At 45.7% G+C, this 12,876-nt stretch overlaps 1 protein-coding gene across 1 annotated transcript in view; it reads right to left on the bottom strand.

Moving 5' to 3' along the window:
* The window catches only part of MAP2K6 (mitogen-activated protein kinase kinase 6), a 158,855-nt gene that overhangs the window by 12,341 nt on the left and 133,638 nt on the right, over positions 1–12,876 (bottom strand). Inside the window, exons 8-10 of the mRNA XM_055133609.1 lie at positions 11,912–12,039; positions 10,434–10,511; positions 7,607–7,746 (exon numbers count right to left, since the gene is read on the bottom strand). Of these exons, the coding sequence (XP_054989584.1) occupies positions 7,607–7,746; positions 10,434–10,511; positions 11,912–12,039 (346 nt within the window). The remainder of the gene's footprint in view (positions 1–7,606; positions 7,747–10,433; positions 10,512–11,911; positions 12,040–12,876) is intronic.

The raw sequence follows: 12,876 nt of genomic DNA, 5'->3' as shown, positions 1-12,876 counted from the left end.
AAGTTCTTCAGTTGAGCCTAGACAAGTAACTGCCCCTCTCTGCAGAACCTCCAAGCAACCCCACAGATATTGAAACAAAGAGCCCTTTTCCCGGCAAGAGATCTTTCTCACGTGGCAGTGTTTCCGGGTTACTCTGCTGTGTTCATGGAGAATCAAATAACACCTGGGAGAGACCCCAGAGCCCCCGAGGTGTCAACCCTTTGAGCTGTCTCCCCAGCTCTGACACCACCATTTTGTTTACTGCTTTGGTTTGGATGTCACATCCAAGGATAGTCAAGGAATCTACCCTTTGGGGTGGCTCCTGGCGGTGTTCAGGGAACCACGTGATGCTAGAAATCGAAACCTGGGGTCTCCTAATGTATTCAGTCTGCTGAACCACCTCTCCGACCCATGACCCATTCCATTTTATTAAGAGAACATAATTTAAAGTCAGTATGGTTCAGGGGATGGAGTGATATTACAGCGGGGAGGGCGTTTGCCTTGCACGTGGCCGACCCGAGTTCGAATCCCAGCATCCCATATGGTCCCTTGAGCACCGCCAGGAGTAATTCCTGAGTGCAGAGCCAGGAGTAATCCCTGTGCATCGCCAGGTGTGACCCAAAAAGAAAAAAAAAAAAGTCAGTATGGTTCATCTTTCCACTCTAGAATAAGCTATGACATTTCCCACCTCCGCCCTCCCCCGGCACTCTTGAATCTCTATAGAGAAAACATAGGGAAAGTGCCCCAGTTGGCCCTTTATTAATTGTTTAGGGCTCCTGGAATCAGAAAGACTGCTGATCGATAATATATTTTTTCACGGATGCTCCCTGACTTAGAAAAGTCAACTTTTATCACCAGCCTAACAGTAGAGAATCAGGCTGTTTCATTCAGGGTGCCCCGGAGGGGTGCAAGTGAGAGCCCTCCCAACCCCAAGGGACCCAGCCTCGGCAGCCGAAAACCTCCAGAACGCAACCACTGCCCTGCTCACAGCTGCTCTACACAGGCTCGGGGTGAGCCTCACCCACGAGTGAACCTGGACCACGTGGCCTTGAGAAAAGTATCCCACCACATTTGATACGGCTCAAAGTAGGAGGCGACCAATCTTAGAGGGAAACCTTTTATTACAAATATGTTTGTGTAAGCACATAAGGCTCAGCCTTTAACAACAAACGCGTTAATGATCTCTTATAGAAGGGTTTAATGGCCCCTGTGTGAAATACAACAATCTTCACATTCTTTCCTCTAAAGAAACTTTTTTGGTAGCATTTTCAGTGGTTTTTAATAACAAACAATATAAAATATATCATTTCGGTTCTGCTTTGGGGCAGGGGTTGGGGCTTGGGATGGAAACATCCAAAATATGGTGGTAGAAAGGTGTAAGGGTGGTGGGATTGGTGTTTGAATATTAAATGCGATCCAATATTGTGAACTACTTTATAAAATAAAAAAATCTTTAAAAAAAAAAAACAGCAAAGAATCAATGGAATATGCTTCCATAGCAAATGAAAGCTGTTTACTGAATTAACATAACTGACCTGTGACCTATCTTTTATATCAAAAACACTTCAAACCATGGGCTAAGAATAGTAAAATACTCAGGATAAAGTCAGGGGAAAAAGCAAATTTTCCATGTTTCATAGGAAGCGCTTGAAATTCAGTATAAAATAACAACTATGAAGTTCAAAGCTATACCAATTTCTTTTTGGATTGGAGTCAGACTTTTGAATTTTCAAGTGGCTTGTCATTCTCAAGCGTGCAATTAGCTAACTGCCCTAATTCTTCTTCCAAATGCCACAACACACGCTTCTGACCGGAGTTGACACTAAAAAACAGCTTCGCGCTGTCTGGAGAATTGCTAGCTTGAAGTTTGTGCTGACCAGAGGATTTCTGCCTATTTAAAACCCCCTCGGATCATTTCCAAGAAGGGCTATTTGGTTCATCCACACAGACTGAAAACAAGTCCATCTCTCAAACCATACATTTGTTATAAGCACAAGAAATTCCCAGGACTCTGTTTACGGTACTTCCTGAAAAATCTCTACTTGATACTAGTTCTTCTGAGTCAGTATTAACTTTATGGTGGGCCTTGGACGGACACACACACACACACACACACACACACACACACACACACACACACACACACACGCCATCCCTGCAGAATGGTCAACTGGTCAACCTCTGAAATAAATCTGAAGGAAAAGGCTATTAGTCCTTGGCCATTGGTGTCCAGTGTTGGCTTTTGGTCCCCAAGCCTGTAGACATATATGAAGAGGGATTGAGAAAAGACCCTATTTTCCTAAGAAATTCACGGGCTTAGCCTTCTATAGAAGTAGAACATAAGACCATTCTGTCATATTTCTCTATGGTGAGCCCGAAGGCCAATGTCGTCGGAATCACTCATCCAGTGATCTTTCAAAACGCTTCAGAAAAGAGTCGGGATGTGGATCAGCCGTATAGCCCGTGCCTCACATAAGTTAAGGCCCTGGGTTTGATCCCTGGCACCGCACAAACAAAACCCCTTAAGATGAAAAAGCCATGAAAGGAAGGGTTTGGGAGGAAGACAACATCATCACCCAATCTCAAAGCAAAGTACAGAAAGGAAGGAACCCTGTGAAATCGCTGGTGCTTTCTTTGAGGTCATGAGAATACATCAATGCCTTCACTTTCCATTCTTTTCTCACCCGCTCCCCACATCACTCCCCAGAAGATAACATTTCCTTGACGTTACTGTGAAACACCCATAGGAGCCAGCTATCTGGGCGCTCTCTCCAGTGGTACATATTTTTCTATTCCACCCCACAAACTATGAGTGACTGTCAACTGACAAGCAGTTATCAGAGGAAGTGAATTCCAACCAAACTGACTCCTGGACAACATGTGAGAAGTGGAACAGCACGTGTTGTTCCCTCTCTGGGGACACACCCTCTCTGGGCACCCAATGCATAGACACGGACACCAAAAAAGCAAAGCTCATAGACACGTGGACAGATGGGCGGCCCATGCTCTGTGTAATAGACCCTCTTTCTTCTCATTCTATCTTGGGCCCAAAGACTGATGAAAGATAAAAAAAAAACACACACACAGATAAAAATATATTGAAAATTAAGATTCAATTTTTCATTTTTCCTAATCTGTACTTTTACCATGCTTTGCCACAAACTCAGGAGGTTTTGAGAAATCTTGATGATGAGAGCCGAACTCTGTGCTAAAAAATACAAAAGTCACCTGGGGTGTGGCAGGGGCCGGGGTAAGGAGGGGGCATTCACAAACTGGAATTTGCAAAAGTTCCTTTCATGGAAGATGGCTCAAAAAGCCATTTTACTTTTCCACAGGGAAAAGATGAAAGAACTCTAACAAAAGTATCTATATTCACATGCTTTCTTCTTCACTTCTCCAAGAAAGAGATGTTTTCGGTAAGAGCCCTTGTTTCATTCTTAGCAGCTCAAAGTGAAACTATCAGCAATAAAAATGAACGAAATAATGTTTCTTTGTGATGGGAGGGGGGCTGTGTAGCCTCATCCATATGAAAAATGAAATTGTTTCCATAAGAGATCTAAGCCCCTTGTAAAATCCTTTTAAAAATCAGTGCCATTATTTCGAAGGCTTGGATACTTTTCCAACTTAGCTGACTCTCTCTCTCTCTGAGGGAGTATCAGAGAAAATGTCTGGGTGGTTTCATTAGAGGCAAGGAACCCGTTGCTTCGGCATCTGAAGTAGGAGCCTGGACTTTTAAACAGTTCACAGGAGGATACTCAAACACTCTTGTAAAAAAAAATGAATTTATGCTCCCTTTCCACTTCCCAATTCCCAGCTCACAAAGCGTGACTCACTGTCTCACACAATGGCTAGTCTTCCATCTCTTGTTCCACAGGAGCACTGCGCTTCCAAAACAGATGAATTGATGACTTCAAAGTCAGTGACTTGAGTCTTATTTTTATCACCGTTGCTTATTTATTTTTCAGTCATCGTCATAAACAAGCCAGACTGGCCCGCTTGAGTGCAAATGAAACGATGCTGAATTAACGGTATTAATAGGATGAATAGTTCCTGGAAATGTTTTGGAAATTCTTTGCTTCCAATTTTTTTTTGTTGTTTTTTAGTGCCAGGGACTAAATGGAGAGCCTCACACATAAAGGCATGCACACTTACCACTGAGTCACATCCCAGCCCCTCTGTTTTTGTTTTTATTTTAATTGATAAACTATAATAACTGGGATTAAGAATCAGAGGAAAGGAGGAAGAGATAACATAAGAAGAATAATCCTACAAATGCCCTACGACTGTTATAGGCAAAGACAAGGGGCAATCACCATAAAAACAGCAGTAATATAAGTACCTACAATTTCTACACAGACATGTATCCATTACAGTTAAAAAGCATTTTTTCAAGCTTATTGTTTTCAGTCCCTCTCAGAGAGCCCGGCAAGCTACCGAGAGTATCTCGCCTGCACAGCAGAACCTGGCAAGTTCCCCGTGGTGTATTTGATATGCCAAACTCAGCAATAACAAGTCTCCCAATGGAGACGTTACTGGTGCTTGCTCGAGCAACTTGATGAGCAACGGGATGACAGTGATACAGCGATACAGTGATTATTTTCAATATAACTATAAAAAGTTATATTTTCCTCTCCAAGTCTTAAATGGAGAAACAGGTAGGAGGAGGGGAAAATACATTAGTGGGGAAAAAATAAATATTGAAAACATTCTTCAATATCTTTTGCAGTGCTGGGGTCAAACCCAGAGCTCTCTGCCTGGCAAGCACGTGCTTCCTCTGAGTGAAAAACCCAGCCCCACATGAGCGGTTCTTCAATAAGCTGTAGAAGAAATGCAGCTTTGCGACAGGAAGTAGTAGATCCCAGGCCTACAGAACATAGGTCTAAATCAGGGGTCCCCACCCCAGATCAATAGAGTCATTTGTGGACATCTGACATTCAAGGCCTGTCCCCAGACTGACTGTCACTGTCACTGTCATCCTGTTGCTCATCGATTTGCTCGAGCGAGCACCAGTAACGTCTCCATTGTGAGACTTGTTGTGACTGTTTTTGGCATATACAATACGCCATGGGGAGCTTGCCAGGCTCTGCCGTGCGGGCGGGATACTCTCAGTAGCTTGCCAGGCTCTCCGAGAGGGATGAAGGAATTGAACCCGGATCGGCCACGTGCAAGGTGATCCCTGCAGCAATACCATAGCGGGTAGGACTTTTGCCTTGCAAGCAGCCAGTCTGGGTTCGATTCCTCCATCCCCAGACTGAAAGAATCAAAACTATAAGATCAACACCTCAGTCGCTGGAAAACCCTCTCAGGTTCTCTAAATGAGCAGCCAGCGAGAAGGTTTTTTTCTCTCCCCTGGTGGTTCACAGCACCCAACTCAGCACATCTCAAACTCTTCAGATTAATTTCTGAAACACCCCAAATCTTGGGGGGTGAGAATGAAGAATGGTTCCAGTTTGAAAAGACCTTCCTAGGTCAGCTGCTTCCCCATCAGAACTTCTGAGATCCCCCGTCTGAATGATCCCTGAGGCCTCACGCCTTCCCTTGGGCAACTTGAACCATTTCCGGCTAAGCCATCACAAACACAGCTAAAGGGAAGTCGCTGCCTCCAGAAGGCGAAACGGTGGGATTGCTGGTGGACGTGCCCAGGATAGAACTCAAGAGTCGCATCCACGCAAGGCAAGTGTTTGCCCATGGAGCTATATCCTCTGTCCAGGAGGCAGATGTGACTCCATCTCAGCTTGCCGTGTGCACACCACGTGTGCATGGCACCTGCTGTGGGACAAGTGACGGGAAGGCCTACCCCAGGGGCCCAAAGCATACCTCTCTCAGAACCGGCACCAACAACCCCCAAAACTGGAGCTCCATGTTCTAGCCCCTCTCCAGCCAGTCAGTCCAAACAAAAGAACCAGAGCAAACAATGGCCAGGCAGCCTGACATAGCATCAGGAAAAGAACCCAGGGAGACTGGGATCAAGAGCTAAGGGTCTGAAGAGGTGAAGGGGAGGGGGAGAGGTGTACTGTGATTCTTGGTGGTGGAATATGTGCACTGGTGAAGGGATGGGTGTTCGAGCATTGTATAACTGAGACCTAAACCTGAAAGCTTTGTAACTTTCCACATAGTGATTCAATAAAAGAATAAATTATGGGCTGGAGCGATAGCACAGCAGGGAGGGCATTTGCCTTGCACGCAGCCGACCCCGGTTCAATTCCCAGCATCCTATATATAGGGTGTGACCCAAAAGCAAAAAAAAAAAAAAAAAAAAGAAGAAATTAATTTAAAAAATGAGTTAAAAAAAAAGAGCTAGGAAAAAGAAACCCAAGAGGCCCGGAGCAATAATACAGGGGGTAGAGCATTTGCCTGGCATGTGGCTGACCGGGTTCGATCCCCGGCATCCCATATAGTCCCCCTGAGCACCACCAGGAGTAATTCCTGAGTGCAGAGCCAGAAGTAACCCCTGAGCTTTGCTGGGTGTGACCAAAAAAGAAAATAGATAAATAAATAAGCACAAGAGATTTTTGGTTATTTTTTGAATAAAGGACAATGTCCATTATTCGTCTCCTCATGCTTCCCAGGAAGAGCCGTATCCAGAACACTCCTTCCAAAGTGGAAGGCATCAGAAAGCTCCTGCATCCTCGGGATGGTGAAACAGCACTCGGCACCCCAGAGCCCCTTTGCCACACAAAAGTGGCCAGAACAGCTCATCTCCAGGGGCTAAAATGGAGCTTAGCGCTACCTCTGACCCCCTTCCTCCCAATCCTCATCTATGTGTGCAAGTTTTCCAAATCATCTCACGGGGCTCCATCCCCCCCACTTTTTTTGCATTTCCTCTCCATACATATTTGTGATCATCATGGCCATCAAAATCTACCAACCCCCAAGCATCACTGCCTTCTGCAAACGAGAAATGGCTTAGTTTGATGCCCTCTGCTCTTCTCCTTTCCACTGGCGATCTCCACGAACTCTAAGTCTGACCACTCCCAGCTTTCTATCTCGAGCCCCGCAATACTTTCTACTAAACAACTGTAGGGATCAATAACAAGCTCAGTTGCAAAGGAGGCAGCCGTACAAAACACTAGGTGACTCTGCAAAATTTCTAGGTACCTAAACAGCACTCTGAGATGAGCCCCCTATCTTTATACTCAAGGAAAAGGTTTGTATCTTAGCTTATTTATTCCCTACCCCTAATCTACCAAAGGGTCCTACCACTTTCTCATCATCTCTCTATTCCGCATCAAATTGCTTAGAGGGTACCTAAAGATGTCTCTTAACTTGAAGTTCCTTCAGTACAACACACTAATACACTTCGCTCCCCGACTTCCTTTTTGCTCTGAAAATATGGTGGACAGTGTTAGTTCAGAACTCAATTACCCCAGTATGTATCTACCCCGATGCATTTCCTGAGAGTCTTCTGTCTCTCCATTACTGGAGTTGTCCTATCACACCATCACGCTGATGAACTGACAAGATTCCCTACTATGCTTTGCACTCTGAAGGCAAAGGCGGGAAGAGCAATCGGGTGCAATCATCGATGCCTTGGGAATGAACGTAGGCATCGTGGGAGACAACCCACAGAGGAGTTTCAGGCAAACACCTCTTCCTCCCTGTCGCCAGAGCGATGGGGCTCTCTTACCACTGTGAGGTAAAGTCCACAAACTCTTCAGAGAACTTGTCTGCCGGGAGTTGGGGCGAGGGCTCCTCGACCACCTGCTTGAGCTGCTGAAAAGGTGTCCCCCAGGAGTCGTAAGGAAACCGAAGGATCGCCAACTCAATCTGGAGGAGAACAAAGAGACCAGAGTTTGCATGGAGCTAATGTAGGAAACCCACGGTGCTTTGCTCCAGAACGAGAGGGAGACGCAAAGGAGAAGATCAAGTAACATTTGGGAGGAAAGAAAAAATTCATGAATAAGATTCTCCCCCCCGACCCTCAATTCTTAGTACTAGCATCTACCTTATCGCTGTCTTACTGGGAACCACTATTTAAGTTCATTTGAAACTGGATCCCCACGAGAAGCCACTGTGGCAAAATATATACAAATATGTATATTATATATATACATTGCCCCTGCACCTGGCTGTCTTCACCAGGGCCCCTCGGAGGGGGGTGGGGTGAGTTTCCCTCCCCATCCTGAGCAGAGCCCCGGTAGCCGAAGACCTCCAGAACCCAGCCACAGTCATGCCCAAGGCCACTCTCCACAGGCTTGGATGAGCCTCACACATGAAGGAACCGGAAGAGGAACCCAGGTGTGCGGGACCCGGGGCTGAGATCTCCAAGCCTGCTCAGATTGGGACTGGGTCTCCTCCACCTAGATCCCCCATTTTCCAGTAGCTAGGCAGTCACACCCACAAACTGCTCCCAGTGCCATGTAATCTCATCAATGGCCAAGATCTAGAGACTATAAAACAAAGCTCCCGGAAGCACGCAGTCACATTCGAGGCCATGCAACCTCTTAAAGTCTAGTTCTCCCTCTCGGAGAACCTGGCAAGCTACCTAGAGTCTCCTGCCCACACAGCAGAGCCTGGCAAGCTCCTTGGGGCATATTTGATACTCCAAAAACAGTAACAATGATGGGTCTCATCATTGACCCTAACCCTAACTCATTCCCCTGACCCTAAAAGAGCCTCCAATGTGGCACCGCTGGGAAGAACGAGTAAAGAGAGGCTGCTAAAATCTCAGGGCTCTGAGGAATGGAGATGTTACTGGTGCCCGCTCGGGCAAATTGATGAACAACGGGATGACAGTGATAGTGATGTATGTGTGTGTGTGTGTGTGTGTGTGTGTGTGTGTGTGTCTTAAGGCAGCCGAGATCAACTGCAGAACCATCAAGTCTTCAGCTTTTCCGTGTTCTGAGCAAGTCACTCGGGGGCATAAGATTTGTATAGCGTTGGACATTTGCTGCCACCTGCTGGTCTCTTGTTGGAATGGGAACAACAAGCGCCAAAATAACAGCCCAAATGACTGATCTGTTTTTGGATGCGAATAAAGGCCACTTTGCCATGACCCGATCACGTGTTTTCTGGGCAGCGATGTCAAATTGCTCATGGGATTTAACCAGCTGCTGCATCTGGGAGGAAGCCAGGATCTGAGCCGACCATTTCAGACCTTGGCGCTCCACTGAGTATCAACCATCAGCAGAGATTCAAACGAGACTCAAATCGGTCTCGGTGAGTGGGCCCACATGAGCGCTGTGCCTATGGAAATTGTCCTTCTTTCGACTGGGTGCTGAGGCCCTCCGCCTGAATCAAGAGCCAAGCCTTCTACCATCATTTTGGTGAAAGAGAAGCCGACATCCACATCAACACTGCTTGTTCCAGGTCCTCACTAACGTTCCTCAAGTAGCCTGAACTTTTCTGTGACTTGATTGAAAGCCTCTCATTTCAACCCCCAAGGAAACTCTCTGGAGCAATTGCTGAACTTTTTTGTTTTATTAAGGAGGACAGGATGACGGTCCTTGTCACAGTCTCTGGTGACCCAAGAGCCAACCACTAACCTCATACAGGGAAAGAGAGAAAACTGGGTTTGCCTAATTCCAGTTAAGTATTGCTACTGCATCTCCCTGCAAACATGATCATGCAAAATTCCCTGATCTCTCGGGCAGGGAGAGATCCAGAGCAGCCCTGAGGGTGCTGACCTCTGGTTCTCCAAGTTCTCCCCATTCCCAATATATCCTGAGAGTACAAAAAAGCACAGTAGAAATGACATCTGCACCTGTATGTTCATTGCAGCACTGTTTACAATAGCCAGAATCTGGAAACAACCTGAGTGCTCGAGAATAGATAACTGAAACAAAAGAAACTTTGGTACATCTACACAATGGAATACTATGCAGCTGTTAGGAAAGATGAAGTCATGAAATTTGCTTATAAGCGGCTGCAGAGATACTCATGGAGAGTATCATGCTAAGTGAAATGAGTTAGAAAGAGAGAGACAGACATAAAGTGACTGCACTCATTTGGGGAATATAAAATAACATGATATGAGACTGACACCCAAGGACAATAGACAAAAGGGTCAGAAATAGTGTCCTATAGTTGGAAGCCTGTCTCATGAGCTGGGGGAGAAGACAGCTGAGATAGAGAAGGGATCACTAAGTCAATGATGGTTGGACGAATCATCCCATCCCAAATGATGGTTTGGGATGGGAGATGTGTGCTGAAAGTAGATAAAGGACCAAACGTGGTAGCCTCTCAGCATCTGTATTGCAAACCATAATGCCCCAAATAGAGAGAGAGTATGGGGGAAATTGTCTCCCATAGGGACAGGGGGAGGGTTGGGATGGGGGGGATGATACTGGGGACATTGGTGGTGGAAAGTGTGCACTGGGGACATTGCATGACTGAAACTCAAACATGAAAGCTTTGTAACTGTATCTCATGGTGATTCAATTAAAAAAAAAAGTTCTCCCCATTCCAGCCTCCTGGCCAGAACCCCGTGGTCCAGGGTCCTCGGCGGATCCTACCATGGTGATGCCCAGGCTCCAAATGTCGGACTTCACACTGTAGCCCTTCTGGTTGAGCTCCGGGTTTATTCTTTCAGGCTGGAAAGAAGACAGAGAGAGAGAGAAGACAGGTGACACTCTGAGCTCGCCACCCTCCGGGGTCTAGGACAGCCCTTGCTGCCAAGTGAATTATTTTCAGTTGTTACCATGCATCCCAGCGAAGAGGAATCACTCAGGCCGATAAATATCAAATGCCTTGGTGGGATTTTCCTCCTTCTACAATAGTCTTTCCTTAAAGTCAGTCAATGACTCCGTGTCCCCCTCACACGTCAAAACTGACTTTAATTTTGCCTTGAGGAAAAAACAGCTCGAGCTCCTAACATTCTTCACCAGTCCAGGCTAAGCCCCATCTAAAATACCCACAGTTCAGGTTCAATCAGCATCGTGGATTCACAAGAATCTCTCTCTGGGGAGATGGGGTGGGGGCGGGGAGGAGGATACTGGGTTTATTGGTGGAGAACGGGCACTGGTGGAGGGATGTGTTTGTGAACACTGTATGAGGGAAAAACAAGTTTTAACATGTGTGAATCTGTATCTGTACCCTCATGGTGATTCACTAATTAGAGAATAAAATAAATTTAAAAAAAAAAGAATCTCTCTGGTGTGAGCAGAAGAATTAACGTATAGTCAAACACAGACAGAAAGTTTCTCCCTCCCGAGGAAAAGTCCATTTCCAAACAGAACATTCGTCCCCTGTGCAGTTACAAAATCACAACCTCCCGTGAGGGTCTCTCAGAAGGAACGTGATTTGGGTGATTCAAATTCTACGGACTACTCCATTCCCATTAAACTAGGTGGCGCTCTCAGCTAAATGTGGTACACTGCATGGATATATAGATATATGGATACATGGACATATGTATCCATATATATATATTTTTTTTTATATATTTTGGGCTGGAGCGATAGCACAGCGGTTGGGCAATAGCCTTTCACGCAGACAACCCGTGTTCGATTCCTCCGCCCCTCTCGGAGAGCCCAGCAAGCTACCCAGAGTATGGAGCCTGCATAGCAGAGCCTGGCAAGCTACTTGTGGCGTATTGGATATGCCAAAAACAGTAACAATAAGCCTCGCAATGAGAGACGTTACTGGTGCCCGCTCGAACAAATTGATGAGCAACGAGATGACAGTGACAGTTTTATATATTTTAGATATATATCCATATATCTAAATATATTTTAGATATATATCCGTATATCTATATATTTTCTTCAATATTTTCCCTCTAATATCTTGTAAGGATATTAGACAAAGGATATTAGAGGGAAAATATTGAAGAAAATGAAGAGGCAGAATGTTGGGTGTTTGGGGGGCTTTTATTTTTTTTTGCCTCTTCGGCACGTTTCCCCTTCCCCCCCACCCCCGGCCGATCACTTTCCAGTTCCTGGCAAGGTTTGTGTGCAGCTGTAAACTCAGTTACCCCGGCTGCAGTACTTACAGCCATGTAGGGTTTGCATCCTGCATCGATCGTCTTGGCGACTGAATCTACAAGGTAGCCACTGATTCCAAAGTCACACATCTTCACTTGGCCCAGAGTGTTGATGAGCACGTTCGAAGGCTTGACATCTGAAAAGCACATTTGTCTGGGTGTAAAGTACATTTATATCAAGCAAGAACACACTTGCTTTATATTCTTCCTATGCTACTTTCTTATTGTCTATGTGGCTTATTTTTACTCATGTTCGCTGCCTACTTTGCTCATCTGAAAATATCCAGATAAAACTTTAAAAAGAATGTTTTCTTCTTAGATATTTCTCCAGGAATATTTTCTTTTTTAAAAAAAAAATTTATTAATGAATCACTGTTACAAACTTATGAACTTTCATGTTTGCATTTCGTTTACATCCTTCCACCAGTGCCCATTCTCCTCCACCAATGTTCCCAGTATCCCTCCCACCACCCCCATCCCAACCCCCACCACCCACCCTGCCTCTGCGGCAGGGCATTCCCTTTTGTTCTCTCTCCTGTTGGATGTTGTAGTTTGCAACAGAGGTATTGAGTGGCCATCATGTTCGGTCTATGGTCTACTTTTGGTATGCAGCTTTCAACCTGAGTGGGTCCTCCCAAAATTCTCTGTCCAGGAATATTTTCATAGTTACATAAATATAGAGCTGAATAAATGTTAGAAAAATGATTATAAAGTGGATGGATGAAAGCTGGGAGGAGAGAGAGAGAGAGGAGTACCTGCCATAGAGGCAGGTGGGGGTTGGGGATGGGCAGGAGGGACTCTGGGGACACTGGTGATGGGAAATGCGCACTGGTGAAGGGACGGGTGTTGGAACATCATATGACTGAAGCCCAATCATAAACAACAGGACCACCCATCAGCCCAGGCAGCTGTGACGATCCCGCCATCTACCACTAGAGGGCGGAAGGTCTCCATGTCGCCTTCACTTCCTTTCC

This window comes from Sorex araneus, chromosome 3, assembly GCF_027595985.1.
Source record: "Sorex araneus isolate mSorAra2 chromosome 3, mSorAra2.pri, whole genome shotgun sequence".
Taxonomy (NCBI): Eukaryota; Metazoa; Chordata; class Mammalia; order Eulipotyphla; family Soricidae; genus Sorex; species Sorex araneus.
This window is presented reverse-complemented; position numbering and strand designations above follow the sequence as displayed.